Source organism: Archocentrus centrarchus, chromosome 22 (assembly GCF_007364275.1).
Source record: "Archocentrus centrarchus isolate MPI-CPG fArcCen1 chromosome 22, fArcCen1, whole genome shotgun sequence".
Classification (NCBI taxonomy): domain Eukaryota; kingdom Metazoa; phylum Chordata; class Actinopteri; order Cichliformes; family Cichlidae; genus Archocentrus; species Archocentrus centrarchus.
In genome coordinates this window covers 26,459,878-26,480,362 of record NC_044367.1, presented here as the reverse complement: position 1 = coordinate 26,480,362, position 20,485 = coordinate 26,459,878, and the positions used below count along the sequence as shown (strand labels likewise).

Below are 20,485 nucleotides of genomic sequence, written 5' to 3'. Positions count from 1 at the left end.
TCCTCTGGACCAACCTGGCTTCCTATGCTTCATTCTGTTCACAGAAGCCCTCGATTCCTTCTTTCTAATCCTCTTCCTGATTCATTAACTTTGGTCCACCCACCACAGTCTCTCATTTTCTACTTTAATCAGCTCCTCAAATTACTCCTTCCACCTTCTCAACACACTCATTAGTACATTTGCATCTCTATCTTTAAATCACCCTAATCTGCTGCACATCCTTTCCAGCTCAGTCTTTCTGGCTAAACAATCAACACAAGTCTTTTTCTCCTTCTTTACGAGGTCTTCAAAAACTCAAATATCATAGAAATGCCCAAATAGGGGGAATAAATATACAGCAGCTAAATCATGGATGGATGTCACTTCCTCAAGATATAAAGGTGTATTTCTATAGAAAGAGATGCACTGACAAATATGATAATGTCATAGAGATGTTACAGAATTTAAATGTCAAATTTCATATATTAGTGTTTGTGTGCTGTTGTGTGTCATGTTGCCATGTTAATTAAATGAACATGATTGTGTTGCAATAATGAAAACATTTACAATTCTGTGCAATAATACTGGTATTAAAGGATTATAACGGTCCATTTTGGGACTGTCATGTTTGTATTTGGAAGAGTACATTTTAGCCATCAGCCAAGATTATTGGTTGCATTTATCTTCCTCCTGGCTCTAAAACCCAACACAAAGCACGCACAGTTGTGTTGTGGTCTTAATTTCCACAAACATTAAACGCTTCATGTTGCTCCTTTGAGGTCAGAAGAAGGTGATTTATTTGAGAGGCACTCCTGCTTTACAGAGTTCTTCAACCCAACTAATATAAGAAGAATTTATGAACAGAAGTTATATTACATTTTTTTTTTTTTTTCATATAATCTAAGAATTTTTTTTATATGGAAGTACTCACTTGTATTCGCTGTACTTCCAAGAAAACAGCCCTCTGGAAGGACTTCTCCCAGATGGCCAGGTCAGTGGCCAGCTCTACCCTGAAGGTGTGGCTCTGGCCGTGGCCAACAAGAATACTGAAACACAGAGACTCTGTGTCCTGCTCAGGTGAATGCTCCAGTCCCAAGTAGAGCCTCGCCTGGAGCCAGCAGTCCTCTGCCATCCACAGCTGTAACACAACATTATAATTACTACATACTGGGGGAACGGTGGTGCTGTTATTTCACCTTCTACAGTTTATGTCAGTAGGTGGAATCAGTAGTAGATTTCTATATTCTTAGATTAACCAGAAAATCTTCACTGTGTACATTGTCTTGGTTAGTGAGCTCCCTGATTCGCTATACTGCATGCTCAGAGGAAAAGAGACGTCTCTACAGAGGTGATCAAAATTTGAACAGCCTTGATGCACATCGCAGCATCCTTCCCATAACTTACCTTGTGAACCTTGAAAAGAACCTCATAGAGGTTATATGTTGTTTCAGCTTGTCCCCAGTCAGCAGCACTGATCTGAGAAATAAACATCAAGGAGGATGAGATGAAGAGGAAGCATATACAAACAAGCATTTTTGCACTTGTTAGCAGCACTTCCTTATCCACATAATAAATGCAAATTATAGTTAGGCAGGTCATTTTGTGTTGCTCTCTGGGAAGGCCTGGATGACTGCCAATGTCAGGGTACAAAATGAATTTATCCTGCTGCACTCTGCATGGGGAGAAAATTTACATCATGAAAGTAACATTTATTCACAAAGACTACAGCGAAATAAACCAATGCCTTTAAAAAGTTCCAGGTTATGTTTCACAAATACAAAACCTTTAAATAATCACTCAAATTTAAGTTGGCAACTGGCCACGGTAAGAAAACTGCAAGTGTAAATAAGATGTTATATGATTAGCTAAGTTTGAAATGTTTTTTGTTAAGTCCATACTGGAAACACCTGAAATCAGCATGTTTGCTGAAATACAGATTTCAAAGAAATTCTCTATTACTTTAGCCAGCATGCTCTATGAGAAAAATTCTCAGATAAATTTACCTTAATCTAGATTTTTAACGTTTAGCATTCTTAACCAAAATGTATAATTTGTTAATAGGTTTGCAATTAGCATCAACAGTTATGTTAGCTATGTTAGCGGTTACTGTACAAACCTGCTGCACTGTGAGGGTGAATGAATAATTTTTTGTAAGAGTTGCTGCATTTTATTCAGAAAATGTTTAAATATTTAAAAAAATCTAACTCCAGAGTGCAGAAAGGATTTAATAATCATCCGCAAACTACTGTATTCATAAAAATACAAATTATGGGTGCCCGGATAGCTCAGTGGTGGCGCAGGCGACCGCATATATATATGCCGCGTTGTGGTGCGGGCGCGGGTTCGAGTCCCGGCCTGTCAGCTAGAGTACTGACAGGGACTAGAAAGAGAGCAGATTTCTCCCATATTGGCTTCTCTTCATTGGCTCCCTGTTAAATCTAGAATAGAATTTAAAATCCTTCTCCTCACATACAAGGTCTTGAATAATCAGGCCCCATCTTATCTCAAAGACCTCATAGTACCATATCACCCCAACAGAGCACTTCACTCTCAGACTGCTGGCTTACTTGTGGTTCCTAGGATACTTAAGAGTAGAATGGGAGGCAGAGCCTTCAGCTTTCAGGCGCCTCTTCTGTGGAACCAGCTCCCAGCTTGGATTCAGGAGACAGACACCCTCTCTATTTTTAAGATTAGGCTTAAAACTTTCCTTTATGATCAAGCTTATAGTTGGGGCTGGATCAGGTGACCCTGAACCCTCCCTTAGTTATTGCTGCTATAGGCCTAGTCTGCTGGGGGGTTCCCATAATGCACTGTTTCTTTTCACTCACCTTATTTACTCTGTTTATACTCCACTCTGCATTTAATCATTAATTGATATTAATCTCTGCCTCTCTTCCACAGCATGTCTCTCTCCCCTCACAGCAGATGACCCCCCCTCCCTGAGCCTGGTTCTGCTGGAGGTTTCTTCCTGTTAAAAAGGGAGTTTTTCCTTCCCACTGTCGCCAAATGCTGCTCATAGGGGGTCGTTTTGACTGTTGGGTTTTCTCTGTATTATTGTAGAGTCTTTACCCACAATACAAAGTGCCTTGAGGCGACTGTTTATTGTGATTTGGCGCTATATAAATAAAATTGAATTGTTGCCAGTTTTCCCGTGTATCTTCCCCCATTTCCTGTCTCCCTTTACTACCAATGAAAGCCGCTGTAGCCAAAAAAAAATAATATATATATATATATTTTATTCTCTACAACGTTCTTCTTGATGGCATTTTAATAAAATCATTCTGCAGTGTAGTTACACTTAATGATATTTTAATGACAAGCCCAAATGAACAATGTCTAGACCTGCTTTGTCATCTTTGTGACAGGTCAGTGACTGGTTATGTTGTGCTGTACTGTAAATATAACAAAAAAAAAAAAATCAATGTGAGCATTGCATTAAAATTATATCTGACTGTATAACATGCAGCGACAGCCATAAACACTCCTAAAGACTCCTTAATGTCCGTGCCAGGCGTCATGTCATGGATATGGTGGTGAAATGACGTTCCCACATTCCTTTACATAAATCATTACAAAAACAAATCCCACACTGTTGGTTTGGGTATTTTCATGGGATTCACTAACTACAAAACATAAGAATATACCATCTTTATCCCATCTATGGAAAATTTGGGATTTTAAAGAAGTCACTTCATGCTGTTTTTTAAAGGTTTACCACAGCTAACAGTGCAGCATTAAAGTACTAAGGTTAGTTTTCTCTTACTGCACTGTGCTGTTATTGTTGACCTCTTTTTGACACATAATAACTAATACTAAAAAAACCTACTGTTGAATATTCAAGGCCTCTCGACCTCAGGGATGTTGGCTACTTCCATTCTTCAACTCGAGCCAGAGGACACGTCTGGCATTTCACAACCTGCCAGCTGCATAATGTCTTTAGCTCAAGGAACCGTAACTTCAGTGACTTCGTAATACATCCATTAAGGTAGTTCATTAAAATTATAGCTGATTACTTCTTTCGCTCACATCTCGTCAACATGATTTGTTGGTCCCAGTCGACTGGTCCATATCTTAAACTAGAAAATACTTTTCATTTTTGTAACTGCGTGGTGTATAGTTTACTGCAGCTCTCACCTGCTCCCAGGCTGTAACTTTTTCTCTTGTTAAACTATGAAAAGCTACAAAAAGGGTTTTTTTTTTTTTCCCTCTACCTCAACTTCAGTTTCTGTCAGGATTTTTTTTTGGCCTCTGGCATATTCTTTGTAAAAGACTTCAGTGACATTTCCTGCAGCATTTTAAATAACTTTTTTTTTTTTTTTAAATCGTATACATCCTGGCCACAACATTAAAAGCACCGACAGGTGAAGTGAAAAACACTGATCATCTTGTTACATTATAATGTTCTGCTGGTAAAGTTTGGGTTCTGGCATTAATGCAGATGCTACTTTAAAAGACATCAAGCTTTTTTGAAGAGCAAACAAATCCCCCCACGGTAACAGCACTACCCAATGGCAGTTGCCCAGCCCCAGCAGGACAGTGCACCCCCCGCCACACCAGGAAGAACTGCTCAGGAAAGGCTCAAAGAACATGTCAAAGAGACCTCCAAACTTTGATTCAGCCTCCAAATTTTCCAGTCCCAAATCTGATGAAGCATCTGTGGGATGTGCCCTGATAAGCTTAAAGCATGAAGTCTGTACCTCACAAGCCACAGGCCAACATCCCAGAGCCAGACATCACAGGGCACCCCCACTGGTCTGTGTCCACATCCCAACTATTTAGAGACGTTTTAGTGGTCTTAGGGGGGGACATACACCATGTTAAGTTTCAATGTTGTGGCTCATCCATATATAATTATACTCATTTATTTAGGATATTTATGGGAGGGCTACTTATGGTTTGGAAAAAGCCATTTTGGAAGATTTTGTACAGCGGGTTTACAATGGCCTCTAGAAACAATGCAGGCATCACCTACAGTGTTACTAACAATCTCTGATTGTTATGATTCTCTTTCCTGTAGTGATGCCTCAAGCAGAATGATACACAGGCTGCAACAAAAGCACTGTTTGATGGCATCAGCAAGCCCAGCTTAAACAAGGCCAGGCTCTTGTTCCTGCCATTTCCACAAACAGCTGGTGTGACCATCGCTGATCTTAACACAAAGCATCAGTGTGCAGCGGGAATTGTAAAAATGCTACATCTGTGTGAAATGACACAGAAAGAAAGTCTCCTGTGAGAGACTACAGAGGGTGGAACTGAAAAGGAATAAATCAGTGTGGCTACATCAGCTGCAGAAAGCATCTACATAGATGATGATTGATTAATTTCCTGGAAATAGTCAGTGCCATGTCAAGTGGCAAGGGCAAAGTTGGCAGAACTTTTAAAGGCATTTCTGCACATGGGAATGCTGTCAGGGTGCTAATCAGCACAAAAACACAGCAATACCAGCTGCAGTATTATGTAATACTTGCATTTATACAATGCTTTTCTTGTCTTACTGACTACTCACATTTTATCCACACATTCAAACATCACTTTTATTTGATAGCTTTCACTAACTGAATCCTGGATGAGCGGCCAGATGAAGAGCAATTCAGGCGACTCCTATGACAGAACAATCAAGGGAACAGTTCACCCTGTCCGGTAAAGGGTGCAGGACCAGTAGCCAGGCCTGGGGAGGCCGCTCAAGGGAGAGCACCTGGTGCCCGAGCCTTAGCCCACGGGTCCGGTTGGGCGCAGTCTCAAGAGGAGATAGGGGCCCAATCTCCTATTAGACCCACCACCCACAGGAAATGCTATTGGGGTCGGGTGCAATGTGTCTTGGGAGGCAGCCAAGGATGGAGGCTCTGGCGGAGCAATCCCCAGCTATCGAGGCCGGCTCTTGGAACACTGAATGTCATCTCTTTGGTGGGGAAGGAGCCTGAGCTAGTGCGTGAGGTTGAGATATCGACTAGATGTTGTTGGGCTCACCTCAGTGCATGGCCTGGGCTCTGGAACCAGTCTCCTGGAGAGTCGAAGGACTCTGTTGTGGTTTGGAGATGCCCTCGGTGAGAGGCAGTGGACTGATCACCATCTGGTGGTGAGTTGGATCAGGTGGTGGGGAAGATGCTGGGCGGACCTGGCAAACCTAAAGACATTTTGAGGGTGCGCTGGGTACGCCTGGCAGAGGTCCCAGCCTGCAAGATCTTCAGCTCCCACCTCCAGCAGAACTTCAACAGCATTCTGAGGGAGGCTGAGGACACTGAGTCCAAATGGACCATGTTCTGCACCTCCATTGTTGAGACTGCTGCACGGAGCTGCAGCTGCAAGGTGATTGGTGTCTGCTGTGGTGGTAATCCCTGAACCAGATGGTGGTCACCGGAGGTGAAGGGAGCCATCGAGCTGAAGGAGTCTTGTCAGGCTTTGTTAGGCAGTGGGACTTCAGAGGCAGCTGATGGGCACGACGGGCCAAGCGGGACGTGGTTTGGGTGGTGGCTTAAGCAACTTGGGTGTGGGAGGAGTTTTCTCCCACATTGATTATTGTATCTCACTTTCTAGATGTATATGTTATATTGCCCATATAAATTATTTTAGTAATCCACAACATTAATTCCACAAACAATATGCAAATTGCTGTCCATAACAGACAGTAATTAACAGCCTGTTCGTGTACCTGTAAATGGTAAGTGGACTGGTACTTATATGGTGCCTTTTCTACTCTGAGCACTCAAAGTACTTTTCACTCCAAGCCTCCCTCACCACATACACATTCATATAAGTGTTTTTTCCCCCTCTATACCCAAGTGCCTTGCCCATGGGCGTAACTTGGGTTCAGTATCTTGCCCAGGGATACTTCGACGTGCTGACAGGAGGAGCTGAGGATTGAATCACGGACCTTCCGACTGGAAGACAACCCGCTCTACCTCCTGAGCTGGATCCTACACTCACTTTCAAAATTTCATGTGGAAAACCCATCAAGAAAAGCAAAGAAACGGGAACTTGGAAAGAAATGATACTTCTCTTTTACAGGATGTATGATCTTTGTACAATCTTCAGTTTTATCTGCACTTGAATATGATTTTTTTTTTTAATACATGCTTCTCCATCCACCTTGAAGCTGCTCAGTTCCACCTGCTTTTATCACAGTTGTTTTCTCACTCATTATTGCATCTTATACAAAAATGTGGAATGGTCCTCAGCACTCAACATGCATGGTTCATTGCAATTTAGGGTAACACACATGCTGTTCTTCAGGAAATATAAGATGGCTTCCCAAGATTAGATAATATCTGCTCGTGCAGACCTCGGTGCTGGGGTCACTCTGTCCTCTGTCAGAGCTGTCCAGCTTTTATATTATTTTGGTCTGCTGTGTTTGAGATGTTATCCACTATTTGTAATAAGTAGATGTTAACAGATCTACGGCTTGCAATATTTGGAGTTCCTCCTGGGGTGTTTGCACTTACAGGTGCCTCCCTGGCACATTTCAAGCTTGAAAAACTTAAATGTGCCACAACTTGTTCAAGCAAAGAGATTTTTCTCTCCTTCCAGCTAAGAACATGACTGAAAGTCTCTCACAGTCTGAATTTAAAAGAGCCCGTAGAAAACATTAGCTTCTCACACTGTGACTCAGTTGGGACGGAAGGTCAAGATAAAGTAACTCACTGTTAATGTGCACACCCCCCATCTTCAAGCATCCAGTGAGAAAATGTGATTAACCTGCAGGAACACTTTCTAAATGAAATAAGTAGGCACAGTTTGGTCTATGTTGGTTTTTATACCAATGAGTGAACAGAGCTTTTGGCACAGAAAAGGTCGCTGCCTTCTCCATTCAGTAACTCTCATATTCAGGCAGAAGCATTATAAGCTGCGAGAGGAACCAGCATTAAACACAATTAACTGCTGACCATAATTTCTCTCACTCTATTTTGATATTACATGTGTCCAAAGTTTATTGTAGAACAATGATATTTAATTATCTAAATTACGCAATAACTCAGGAGGTCTCAATATTATTTAAGCGTAAAATGAGGGCAAGCTGTTTACTTGTGTTCCAAAATTTCCATGCAAACTGGCTTTTAATCCACTGAGAACATGAAGGGTTTTTATTGTTTGTTTTTTCCTTCTTTAGCAAGAAGTGTGCTAAATATACGGTAAATAAATATTGACTATTTACTCCAGAAATATCCACACTGGCCTAAATCCTGGAACTTTAATGCATTTTGTATGTGTTGATTCCTGTGACAACTAAAATATTCTTGAGGGCATTAATTAGTGTGACTTTGATGCTGATGAGGTGCATCTTACAGCATCACTGATACCACTGTCACACCGGGGGAAATCTTCTGAAGTAATGTCACAGCGCAGCTTTTAGACCAATTTAAGCCACCCTTGCATTCATTTGGATGCAGATGGCCTAAGGTCACCAATGCAGGGCACTGCTCCAAAACACTGCTGTGCTATTCGATTCAATTTTATTTATACAGCGCCAAAGCACAACAGTCACCTCCAGGCGCTTTATATTGTAAGGTCTTTACCTTACAATAATACAGAGAAGAGCACACAATAAAATGCATAATAAAATAGTATCTATAAAAAGCATATAAATGGTATATTCCAGCATTTATACAGAAAGAGTTTTTCAGCCCCTCGTCCCATTTAAGGTTCACTGTCTTACCCAGAGTTCTGCTTCAATCTATGGATGAATAAAAGTGTACATATGAGAACTTCTTCTAAGTGGAACAGCAATGATTAGATTAAGCGGGCAGATTATCCGTCCAACCAGTTCAAACATACATCAGCTGATTTTAGAGCCAACCGATTTAACAGCAGGACAATATTTTATTATCCATTTGCTCATCTATCAATAATTGGATTTATAATGGCTAATAAATGAAAAATTAAAAAGTAAAAACAAGAGAAATACAATTGGCCCATGTTGATTGTTAACACTGCATTGTTGGTCCACCAGAGGGCAACTTCCCTGTCGGCAAAAGACGTGTTTGGAACCAGCTGAACTGAGCAGAGTCGAGCAGAGCGTAGATGAGTTAATAAATAACTACACATAACAAATGATAGGGAAATCTGTTTATGTTTAATGTCTCTGCAAGGAAAAGAAAAAAACTCAGCCAGTATATTAGAACATCAGATTTTTTAATTCACAACATTACGGCCTTAAAAATCCGGTATTGCTTGGACTCATTTCAGCATAAAGGTGTTCATTGGATGAGGAAAAGCCCTTGGTTGCTGAGACCTTGACACTAAATTCATGCACAATAATTAATCGATAGCGCACAGAACAATACGGAAAGTATTGGAAAAGCAGCCAATGTGCCGGCAGATGAAGTCATGAGCACGGCCCCGAACAGAACAGTACAAAATGAACAATGAAAAAATACTGTGTAATATGAGAGACTTGGAGAACTTTAAAGGGGTTTTGTATAACATTTGCCTTTGATAATTAATTGTACCCAGTACCTTGCTGCTACTTTGAGTGACAATGCAAAAATAACCACCATCCCACAACCAGCTGCAGAAACTGACTGCCAAACTCCTCTGGGGAAGATTTAAGCTCAAAGTGAGCATTCTGAACCACTACACAAGTCTACCTGTTCCTCCTCATATTAAATAGGAAAATTTTAAAGAAGAATTACCGGGGGACTTCTGAAGATATAAAAATATGGTCCTCGCAGTGCCAGGAACTTGAATGCTGAAGTTCGACCAGAGGCGCTCCCCTCGGGGCACTCACATGCCCAGCCCATGTGAACAATCTGCAGAGATGTAGAAGATGACATTTTCATTATTTGATTAAAAAAATAATATATATACACACAAAGAAAAATAAATTATGTTCTTCCTCAGACAATAGTCTAAGAATAGTGAAAAGTGCACTGGCAAATTAAATGAATTAAAGAAAAAGAACTACAATGATGCAGCTCAGGAGGGATCCATTCAAAAAGATACTTCTGAGTACAGTGCTGCAGTCTCAGCTGCACTGCAACAATTTCCTTTAATCTACACCAGATTGACTCGGAAGTTGCTCTGTTCTCATCTAAGCAGAGGAAAGCAGAGAAAATCCCAAGCACTCCTTATCAGCTACACTCCCATATCCTCCCATATCCTGTAGTTAACAATGTCCATCGATTTCTCAGTGCTGGCCTTGGCTGTTTTCTGACAATACCTTCTATCTAATGAATTCTGCAGTAATGTTTAGAGTGTAGAAGGGCAAACCCCCCCCACTGCTAAGTGGCCTGACAAATTGTATTTAATTTTTATTATTTACATATTTAAGATTCAGCACAGAGCTGCTACGAGATGTGCAATTGTATGCAGATGATGCCATTTTGTACATATTTATTTCCATGAAGTAGACATATGCAAAAAGAAACCTTCCACTTCAACATTCCTAGGAATGTGCTCAGGACTTAGTATCTAACAGATCATTAGAAGCAGCAAATGTTCACGGTCATGATATCTCACTGGAATCTCCAATACAGCAGGCCAAAAGGAGCTTTGGACAACTGGCAGCTGAGATGAATGTAACAGGTGAACCCAGTCTCTAAAGCATAGGTCTGCAGCATCATGGAGACCTATGTTTTAGAGACTAAAATACAGTATTCATATCCAGAGGATGGTCAGGGGAAAATTCACATGTGTCAGATTTCTGTTCTTAGAGGCAGGATACACATTCACAAGGTGTCATCCAAGCAGCTGGGCAGCTTTTTCATTTTGATTTTGGACTCTGTCTCCTGCTCTGAAGGTGCCAGAAGGAATTTAAATGGTCAGTTGTGCTTGTGGCAATTAAGCAACTGTTCTCAAAAAGATACAATATGCTGGTGTGTCAAGTAGAGACAGTGACAGCATACCTGATCATCTGAAGAGCAGTACTTGTTGATAATCTTTATCTATTAAAAGAAAGAGAAATTAAACAGCAAGATATACATTAGAAAAAAAATATGTATCATTCAGATTACATAAAGGCATTCTGAACCTTTAATATTCTACACACCTCATTAGATATACAACAATCGGCTGACTTATTGAAACATGCTAAGTGAACCATTTTGTTGACACATACTGCCCATTTCAAACACTGTCAAAGCCCATGTACACCCCCATGGCACAATGTGAAGGCAGTGGCCTCCCCCAGGAGGACAGTGAACTCTGCAACACCACAAAAAAAATTGCTCAGGAAATTGTCAAGGCACTCAACAAAGAGCCCAAAGGTACTGACTCTAGCCAAATCAGTCATCTCAGGAGAAACATTTTGGTTCCCCCAGCGATCCGCAAAGCAGCAGACCTGTTTTAAAGTCACTGCATAATAATGAATGTTAATTAAGGATCAGCTTGAGAAAATATAGGTCCAGAAAAAGAGAAGCATTATTTAAATGTGCCTCAGAGGTTGTCACTCAGCAAGAAAAAAAAAATGTTACAAACCAGAGCAAAGCATTTCCACACTGAAAGCACACCTGGTGTGTCAGCATATCACAATCAGCATGGGGCTGGTGACTTGCTTGTTCCACCTGAGCTACATTCAGAAAGTTCACCTGAAATCTTCAAATTATTAGACACCAGCAAGCTGCTGCCCAGGTCTTTGTTTTTGTTTTCCCCCCATTCTTCCTGAAAGAACATCAAAGAGCATCATGTAGTCTTCCATCATGCCAGATGACACTCACGGAGGACCCCAAGGGTGTCAGAGAGTCTATTTAAAGGTTGTAGGTCATTAAAACAAAAGTTCCGCTCTCTCTCCCAAAGCGGCAACACAATTACATCCTGATTGGCCATTTAGCAATCACACTGCACGTCCGTAATTAGGTGAATGCAGGCATGAATTAATCACACTTTTTAAAAAAGACAGCTGTGCCATCGACGAGCACGGGCTTACAGTATGTCTGCATCCTCACCAAAAACTATTTGCATCATCAGCGTGATAATCAAAGTGAAATAGGAGGAAATGAGAGAGAGAAGAGCACATGCCGAATGACTACTTAGCAGTCATTAATTAGGTATCGGAGAGCCTCTTTTTTTTTTTTGTCAGCAGAGGGGGAGAGGTGCTGCTGTGAGTCAATGAGTGCTTGTCAGGAAGGGTCTATTAAAACCACGTTAATGTGCGACAGGGAAAAACAACTGTGGGCAAAACATACTGCACTGCCAGTCTCAATGATTCCTTTATTATTGAGCAGATCAAACGTGGAAAATAATTCAGAACCTGAATTTTGTCAGTTTTTGTGATTCCTTCCTCCCTTCCTTTGTGAAACTATTACCTGCACGCGTAAATAATTAAATTGTATACTTCCCAGAAACATGAGAGCATTCAAATCACCAGTTTTCTTTTCACCTTCATTTGAAATACACACTCACAGGAAGATCCAACCAAGCCTCCACTGTTTAGAAATGGACTTACATTCTCCTGTGTCAAGTCATTGATATTTGTGGATATTGCTTGGAGCCAGTCTGTGCTTTCTGCTGCAGTGCAAAATTGAAGAATATTGGTGCTGGCTCCATCCAAGGCAAAAACTTCAAAACAGTTGAACCTGGTGGAGCAAAGAGGTCAGAATTAGAACAGGAATCAGTGGTGATACTGAACAGGTGAAGCTGGAGCAGTCAAACTGAACTTCAGCATCATCATCATCATCTGATTAGCTGCTTTCACACTGTTGGGCATATAGGTGTGTAAGGTTACCAAGCAACAACCTGTTAAAACAGCCAATGAAGAAGTGCTAAAAAGTGAAAATTCCCCAAAGAGGACCACGTAAAAATGTACAGCTCTAATGAAAAAATGATGAAAATGGGGATGACTGAAATGTTCAAGCCAAAGCTTCAAAACAGCAGTCCACACACACCACTGAGTGATGTAACGGCAGCTGTGCCTCTCTATAAAGGCTGCACGTTTAAATAAAAAAAGCTGCTAAGTTATAAAAAAAAAAAGTGAGAGGTCAGCTAGGAGAAAGCTAGCCAGCAGCACAAACAGCCTCTGGAAACCATTAGTTTGGCTCTGCCCAGAGGTAAAATTCAAATTCCAGGATTTCCACAAATCAGCCAAGCTAAGCTAACCAGCTGCTAGCTGTAGATTCATATTTACTGGCCTGTTTCACAGCAGCCCTTTGCACATAAAAACAGTAGAGAAACACGTTAATGGCAATTAGGGCTCTGTGCATGAACAGAACACAACCTTCATTAACATCCGTACTACTTAAGTTTTCCTACTATTTTATGTCAAACTGCCTGTGAAATAGGTCTACTGGAAACATAAGAGCATTACCAACCACCCTGTCCAAATATACTCCAGAGGATGACAAGAGCACCCTGCATGACCTCTAACTGGCTAATAGATGTCAAAATATATCATACTGCAGTTGAGGCTCACAAACCATTTACAGGATAAAATTAGATTATTAACAACTCAAACTTGTTGCATACGCCTCTTCTTTTCCTTCATTTTGGCCTGCATTTTAAAATCTGTCATCTCTGTGGAGTGCCTTGAGGTCAAGGGTGTCGCTTTACAAACACGATTAAAAAGTACATTTGTTGATGTGGTGCTGATGAGGTCATCTCAGGGGAACATGCTCATCAGCAGAATGCAAAACTTTCTGACACTTAATTTCAGTGCATTTGCATGCTGCTGACACTTTGAGCTTTGGAGATGGTTACCAAAAAAAACGCCACACATGGAAGCAGTTATATTAGATGGTTAAGCAATCTGAGGCACTGGAATGGAGAACCTGCAACATTACAAATAAAAAAATAAAAAATTTTAAAACTCGAAGGTTTGAGACGCGTTGAGCAGCAGCAGGAAGATTTTGCTAAGGTACGTGAGATGAAGGCTGATAAACAGAGAAACAATAAAAAGGCTTCCAACGCACAGTGTGAAGAGGGAAATCTTCTTAGCTCCTAAACCAAACACTCCATCCTCACGCACAGACACAGCAGCTACTCGAGGTTAGATTATACAAAGTCAGCATTCCTAACAAATCCTCTGAGCATGACTGTTATACTGTATCTGCAATAGGCTTGTTAAAATCTTATGTTCCGCTGCCTGTGTACTGACCCAGTGACTCTCCAGGGGTGATTTTGGCTGGACTCGAATGTCGTTTTTTGATTTAACAAGGGTGCAAATTCTTTCTGTGCCAGTGCCTGACCCAAATTTGCCTTATGTTGTGGTTTGTGTCACTGTAAAGCATCACGAATGAGATATTCAGAATTATTTTGTTTTGCAGGCAAGCATTGCCAAATGCTTCTACTTGCATTTTAGTGAGTACTGCATAGACAAATGAGCAGCTGATGAAATGACCTTACAAATAAAATAAAATGTATATCAATTAGATCTCTTTCAAATAACGTGAAACCTTCAAGGCCACACAGCACAAGGACAGATGCAAAAAAAAAAAAAAAAAAAAAGGAACAGAATGAAAGTGGAATGAATGAATGAGGAGTTCAAAATTCAGAGATTAATCACAGGAACGGACAGCTGGCAGCTCAATGCAGGGAGAACAGCCCTGTCAGGAGGAGCTGCTAAAGCCCTTCCACCTTCACTGAGCAGAACAAAAAAAAGATCCTCACTGAGAGATGGGATCTAGGGAGTGCGCGTTTTCGCTCCCCCCCATACATCTGCGTCATTCCCAACGGCACAAATTATTGTGTCTTGCCTGCTGACTAGGCAGTAATAAATCCACTGAGACAGAGCACGGACATCTCACCCAGTCAACATGCAGGATAACACGTGAAGAATATACAGGGAGAAAGTGTTTCTGAAGGAAATCAAGCCATTAGTTTCAGTATAGTACAAGTGGCAGAGAGAGCGAAATTGTGCCATGGCTACTGATTAGTGAGGCAGGGAAATGAGCAGGCTTTGGGGCATTTCGTTCTCGGCATAATGAATGAGAGAAACTTGTTTGCTTTTGATTTCTTACCAAGAAATGCATAGATGTAAGTGCAACTTTGAATCCATGACACTGATCAAACACCCAGCTTGAATCATTAAAGTGGAATATAATATTCTTTTAATTAGAGCCAAGATTTTCATGAAATTAAACCCCCATTTTTGTCCCTGCTTAATTTCCACAACTACCAATCAATATGTTTAGTGATTATTTCTCTACATAGTAATTTTCTTGATAGTGGCGGGCCTGTATGAAATCCATGGCAGTTTTATCTAATTAACAGTGATCTAACTTTGTGCTGGTGTGCTGCTGTATTAAAAGTGTAAACCACACAAAATACTGAGCCTATAACAGACTTAAAAGAATCCTGGGGAACATTTTTCTCCCTTTGGACTCGAGTTCCAAGAACATCTATCACCCAAGATTACGGTGCTTAAAAATACGTCTAGTGAAACTTCAGCTTGGTGCGTGTTATTTTCTGCTGGATTTGCCTTTACTGAACAGCTGCCGCCCATCAGTTTGTTTAATAGTAGCCTGCAATATGTTTAGTCTGCTAATGTTGGTAATGTGATTAAGGCAAAGTTATGTGCTCAGTGTCAGACCCATGCGCTGAACTGCCGCATGGCTGAGAGCGGCCTCGTGCATCCTTTTTATGGTGAACTGCTGGACCCTAAAGACCCCATCCCAGCTTGGATGCTGGACTTCCCTCTCACAGAAATGATCACTAAGCTTCAGTTCACCTGAGTGACCTTTCACGCCCCTTTAGAAGCTACAGAAAAGAAGCTTGGCAACAAATCTAATGACAAGCAGTCAGCAGTTGCGCCTCGAACGTGACGTTTTTTCTTTCCCGGTGCAGATACACGTTTGTCTGCGTCTGCCTCGTTCAGTAAGTAGCAGCGAGTAGCAAACAGCAGTGAGTGTTGTTCTTATGGTTGGGTCTAACAGGAGGAGTGTGTGCCAGATAATCTTACACCAACTTTCTCTCTGAGTGATTATTTCACATGTAAGAGTAAGGGAAATAACAGCAGCTGTACTTAACTGTACTTTTGTCAGATTGTGCTGGGTAATCAGGCTCTTAAACCTCTACACACAAAAAAAGTGTTTATATCACAGCGTTCACTCAACTGCAACTGTATTAAGCTCCCACTGAGCCCCTAAAATAGGTCTGCACACTGTTTCGGTCCTTTTCTTTGTTCATATGTATTGTTTTCATCAGTATATTATCTGTTTATGAGCCAGGCTGTGAACCCTTCATATTATCAAGTGGCTCTTAGTGTGAAGCAGGCACCATTTATTTTGAGCTGACTCCTGGATGGGTTTCATCAGTAGAAAAGGAACACTTCTTAGATCGTGTATAGAAATAAATTAGATAATTAATGCAAATTATTTAAATGACCTCATTAAACAACAATGGAAGTTTTTTTGAGTTTTATTTTGTAAACCAGCTGCTTATATTTCTGTGACATTTCTTTCTCAGGAAGCATTTCCTAACCTATTAATTGTGTTTGCATTGAGCACGGCTGAAATTTTAATTGATGGGTAACACTTTCAGCAAATAATTGCTTGCTTTTAGACAAGAAAAAAAAAACAGCTGTTAATATAAAGTGTGTTCAACAAAGCCCTGTTAATTTGAAAGGTTTCTTCTCTTTCAAATGCATCCATTTAAACAAAAGCCCGATAATACCTCAGTGTCAGGATGAGGGACATCTCTGACACCTCAGTATTACTGAAAACGTGTGCAAAAGGAGAAAAACAAGGCCTGCTCGCTGCTTCTTTGTTTTCAGCTATCCATGTAGCACTTGTTTTCACTGAAATTTAATCCAGCAAATGAGAGGAAAAAGAAAGTATCTGGCACACCAACTGGAAGTATACAGTATGTACTAACAAGGACCACTAGAGCATTGTTCAAACTTTCAGATACAAACACACCACAGTGTAGGATCCACATCATCATGAGTCAGCACCTTCCCATCAACACTGATGGAAGATCCTCGTGCTGGAACTGGGAATGAAATATTCAATACCGAAGGATAGAAAAGGTTTATGGAAATGATCTCAGCACCCACCCATGCTGTAAGATCCACCCACTCAGGATCTATGCACGTAACCAAGTAAAAATATAAGGTTGATATTAAATGTGCCATCCCAATCCAGGCCTGTGTGAGCCAACACAAAGACTCCCAGCTTAAAGCAATGATTATCACACTTCAGTTCACCTCATTGTTGTCACTATATTTACTGACTTTTCATAGACCGAGCAAAAAAATTCATAACCAGAACTGCTTTGTGATTGGAAGTCTTGCTCTTCTGCAAGAACTCACCTCAGCAAGTGGAGAACACCTCTCTGTGTACTCTGTGTACTCTGTGTACTGTAGCCGTTTGTTCCAGGATGTTCTTTGTGCAATGATTGGCCCCAAAATGATGCTCGTAGCTACACGAGTTTTAGTTACGCGCAGAGAAAGTTTGTTTGGCTGACCTGCACTTTGTTCGACATCAGAATAAATAAATAAAAGCATTCATGAGTAAACCTGGGCTACGGGTTACAGAAATAATAATTCTTCATCAAACTGAAAGATTTTTACTGCTCTTTGATGGTTTTCTTATGAATGAATTTAATTTCTGACATCAGTAAAAGCCTGACCGTGTCAAGCACGTGAACCACCCCCATGAACAAACTCCATCTTAAATAATCAACACCACTAATTGTGGGTTAATGCAGATGAAATTAACATGTGTAAATGAATAATGAGGCGGATCTCATTACAAGCATGGCTGTGGCCATCACATCCACACCGCTCCGATCTATATTTGTGCATCCTAACATTCCCATATTAGGCACATTTTTCAGTGTAAACTCTGATATTGACATGCTCTCTGCCTCCAGGGTTCCTTATTGACTGGACTCTGGTATTTCAGATTCAGCATCAGGTTATTAGATTCAATGTGACTAAGCTCCAAATCTCCTCAATACATTTCTTTGGTCCCTTTTACCAGTCACTGAACTGCTGATTGGACCGAGAACTCGACAGAATTAGTGTTGCAGGACTGTTGCTTCATCCAAACAGAAAATCTCGGAGTAAGAAACAGCTCCAGAAGTAGCGCCTCCTGCTGTGAACTGTGCCATAAATTCTGTACTTTGGGCTGATCAAGAGATACTTTAATAAAGAATATATTTACTAAGAGCGTGTTACAGTTAAAAAATATTTTCACTTTGAAATGTCAAGTTTTCTTTCATCCTTAAGACGGCCGCAGACTTTGAAGCCACAGCATCAAACTGATTTGCCAAATCTTAAATACTGTACAGCATTTACACTGTAAATATGAGAGCTTATTTATTAATTTGTTATGCCAGTGACTAAATAATTGTTTTAAATGAGTGCCCATAATTGGCGTGTTCCATAAATGAACTTTCTCTGACATGTGTTTGATCTGACCTAGAATGATGAGCTCGGTCAGAGCCTTCCCACCATTCCTCCACAATACAAGCAGCCAGGAGAGAGAGAGGGTGGGTGGGTGGGTGGGTGGATAGATTGATTGATTTTTTAAAAGCCATTTGTCTCCTCTAATACTGTAATGCACTGACCTCAATATGCACCGCCCGGCCCGAAAAAAAAAAAAAAAAAAAAAACAGTTACACACACTGGTGCTTTGTTACTTTGCTGGACCGCTGCTAGCTTCGATGATGGCACACATTCACCGTAGCATTGTTTCAATAAGCTTATGCAATCCCAGAAAGTTGACTCAGTTCATCTGGATGCAATGTTTTCAGTGGGAGAAACGTTTCATCACTCATCCAAGTGACTTCCTCGGTCTCAGCTGACTGCAGGTTTCCCTAGCCTTATAAACAGCACAGTTGCATAACAATCAAAACCAGCACCGTTGCATAATAATGAGCAATGAGATGAGTTTCATCATTGTTGATATGCAAACTGTCATGACTATTAATCAGTGGCCTTGAGTACAGAGAATTGGGAAATGGCTGATCACAGCATTGTAGGTTGGTGAACGATGTACTGTTAGCCCCCTCCTCAGAGATGGGTGTACGTAGATCCATCCATCCATCCATCCGAGTTTCCAAGTTGCATCATTTTTTTGCCGAGTATTTTTCAAGTACTGATGATGGGAGAGTTGAACCACTGAGTAAAGTCTTTGCCAGCAAATCCCAAAGAAGCATGTCTCATGTTTCCTGAACCACTCTTTCACAATATGAAAGAATGAATCCTGCCATTGTCATCTTGGAATATGTCCGTGCCATCAGGGAAGAAAAAAAAAAAAATCCATTAATGGAAAAACCTGGTCATTCAGTATATTTAGGTACTCGGGTGACCTCATTTTTTTGGGGCGCATCATGTTGCTGAACCCAGACCTGACCAACTGAGTCGTCATGTAGGAACTACGCATGACAGACGCATCAGTAACTGGTGTGGCTATAACACAAGGAGGGGCAACATCTTTTCTCGAGGTTCATGCTGACTTAGATAAAGTGGAAGGATGCATCAGAACACTGGATCAACATTACAGTGAAAATATAATAGAAACACACTTAATTCCAGCTTTCCAGTTGGGTGGATTTGCTGCTTTTGACTATATGAGTGTAATATTACTCTAATGGCGTGCAATAATCGTCAGACGGAGAAGCCATTTTCCACATCAAGTGCTTTTATTTCTCCTTTAGCTACTATACACACTTTTACTTTCCAGTGCAGGATTTTTTATTTTTAATGTACGTGAGAATCAACCTATCCGTTGTTGTTGTGTTAAACTGTGCCTTTAATGAGGGAGAACATGAGGGGAGGGGGGAAAAAATACACAGTGTAGCACTTTTATGCAATTTTCTTATCACTTGCTGCTGCCTATGGCCTGAAACAGCATAATAACCAATGTGGTGTCCAATAAACAAGTTTAATAAACATTTTTAATTAACTGTGCAGAGCCGAATTCCATCATTTACTTATCGTTAAGTACCTGCAATTTCTGAACTCTGCAGTCTGACGCACCCTGTAGAGACTCGTGCTCAGACCACAGCACGAGTGGAGGAAATGATAAGGACTAAGGTGAATAATTTCCAATATGAATAAAAAAGCCATTTAAATAGAAGAAATTAGAGGTTTCATTAAGCTTCCTGTTTGTGAAAAGGGTAACTAATAGATGTTTAGAGCATAAGCTCAAGCACTTAAACTCATGGTACCAGACTAACTTTAGGGACCTGCATATTCTACATGCTTTCTACAGCAGCTACTCATTTCTTCTCAATTCCTCTGTTTAATAACACCTTTAAGGGATAATTGTTTTACTGTTTAAACAATAATATACATTGTGTAATATTATTCGATTGCTAGGGGCTTGCACATTGGGAATTATTGGATGATTCTGGCTTCTGTAATGTTGTGTTGTCTTTGCCTAACAATATAAAAACACCCTGATGATTTTATTTGTGATTTGGCTCTATACTGATTTGAGATAGAATTTTAGATGTTCATTTTTACATTATTGGTAGCTTACAGGTTGCCAATAATATGTATATCTACATATGATGAATGTGGGTTCAGACCTGTGGTTTGATTATAGCTGCTCAATTACTCAATATGGACAATGACCTCCAGCTTGCACTGGGGTGGTTTGCACTTGAGTGTGAAGCAGACTGGAATTAGCAG

The 20,485-nt window shown here is 40.6% G+C and overlaps 1 protein-coding gene across 1 annotated transcript in view; it reads right to left on the bottom strand.

Moving 5' to 3' along the window:
• sntg2 (syntrophin, gamma 2) overlaps positions 1-20,485 on the bottom strand; it is a 115,526-nt gene that overhangs the window by 35,971 nt on the left and 59,070 nt on the right. Inside the window, exons 10-14 of the mRNA XM_030718462.1 lie at positions 12,356-12,485; positions 10,818-10,856; positions 9,606-9,722; positions 1,384-1,455; positions 911-1,117 (exon numbers count right to left, since the gene is read on the bottom strand). Coding sequence (XP_030574322.1) covers positions 911-1,117; positions 1,384-1,455; positions 9,606-9,722; positions 10,818-10,856; positions 12,356-12,485 — 565 coding nt within the window. The remainder of the gene's footprint in view (positions 1-910; positions 1,118-1,383; positions 1,456-9,605; positions 9,723-10,817; positions 10,857-12,355; positions 12,486-20,485) is intronic.